Source organism: Colobus angolensis, unplaced genomic scaffold, assembly GCF_000951035.1.
Source record: "Colobus angolensis palliatus isolate OR3802 unplaced genomic scaffold, Cang.pa_1.0 Scaffold50, whole genome shotgun sequence".
Classification (NCBI taxonomy): Eukaryota; Metazoa; Chordata; class Mammalia; order Primates; family Cercopithecidae; genus Colobus; species Colobus angolensis.
Genome location: NW_012118488.1, coordinates 1,655,406 through 1,655,801, shown reverse-complemented (window position 1 = coordinate 1,655,801; position 396 = coordinate 1,655,406). Strand labels below are relative to the sequence as shown.

The following is a 396-nucleotide window of genomic DNA, read 5'->3' as shown; positions in this document are numbered from 1 at the left end:
CCCGGGGTTCAAGGAGGGTGAATAGTTTGTGCGCTGACACCCGAAAGGGGCAGAGCCCCCAACGGAGGGTGAAGCTCTGGGGTCTCAATCTCAAGACCCGGTCCAAGGTGGGCGGAACGCGGGCGCCCCACTCACGTTGATGGACGGCCAGGACTGCGCGTGCTCGGCGTGGGCGTAGGCGGTGGCGGCTGGCGACTCGGAGATGGGGAAGCCCGCGCAGAAGGAGGCGCAGCGGATAGTGCCCACCTCCGGGCTGGGCGGGCTGGTGGGCACAGCCCACTCGTCCTCCTCCGACGGCTGCTTCTCGAAGCGCAGCCGGATGCCCTCGAAGGCGCGTCGCGGGCTGAGGGGCCTGCCGGGGCCGTAGAGCTCGCTGCCGTAGGCCCGGGGCTTGGG

General features: G+C 70.5%; 1 protein-coding gene across 1 annotated transcript in view; it reads right to left on the bottom strand.

Moving 5' to 3' along the window:
- TBKBP1 (TBK1 binding protein 1) overlaps positions 1–396 on the bottom strand; it is a 23,192-nt gene that overhangs the window by 2,854 nt on the left and 19,942 nt on the right. Inside the window, exon 9 of the mRNA XM_011960011.1 lies at positions 136–390. Coding sequence (XP_011815401.1) covers positions 136–390 — 255 coding nt within the window. The remainder of the gene's footprint in view (positions 1–135; positions 391–396) is intronic.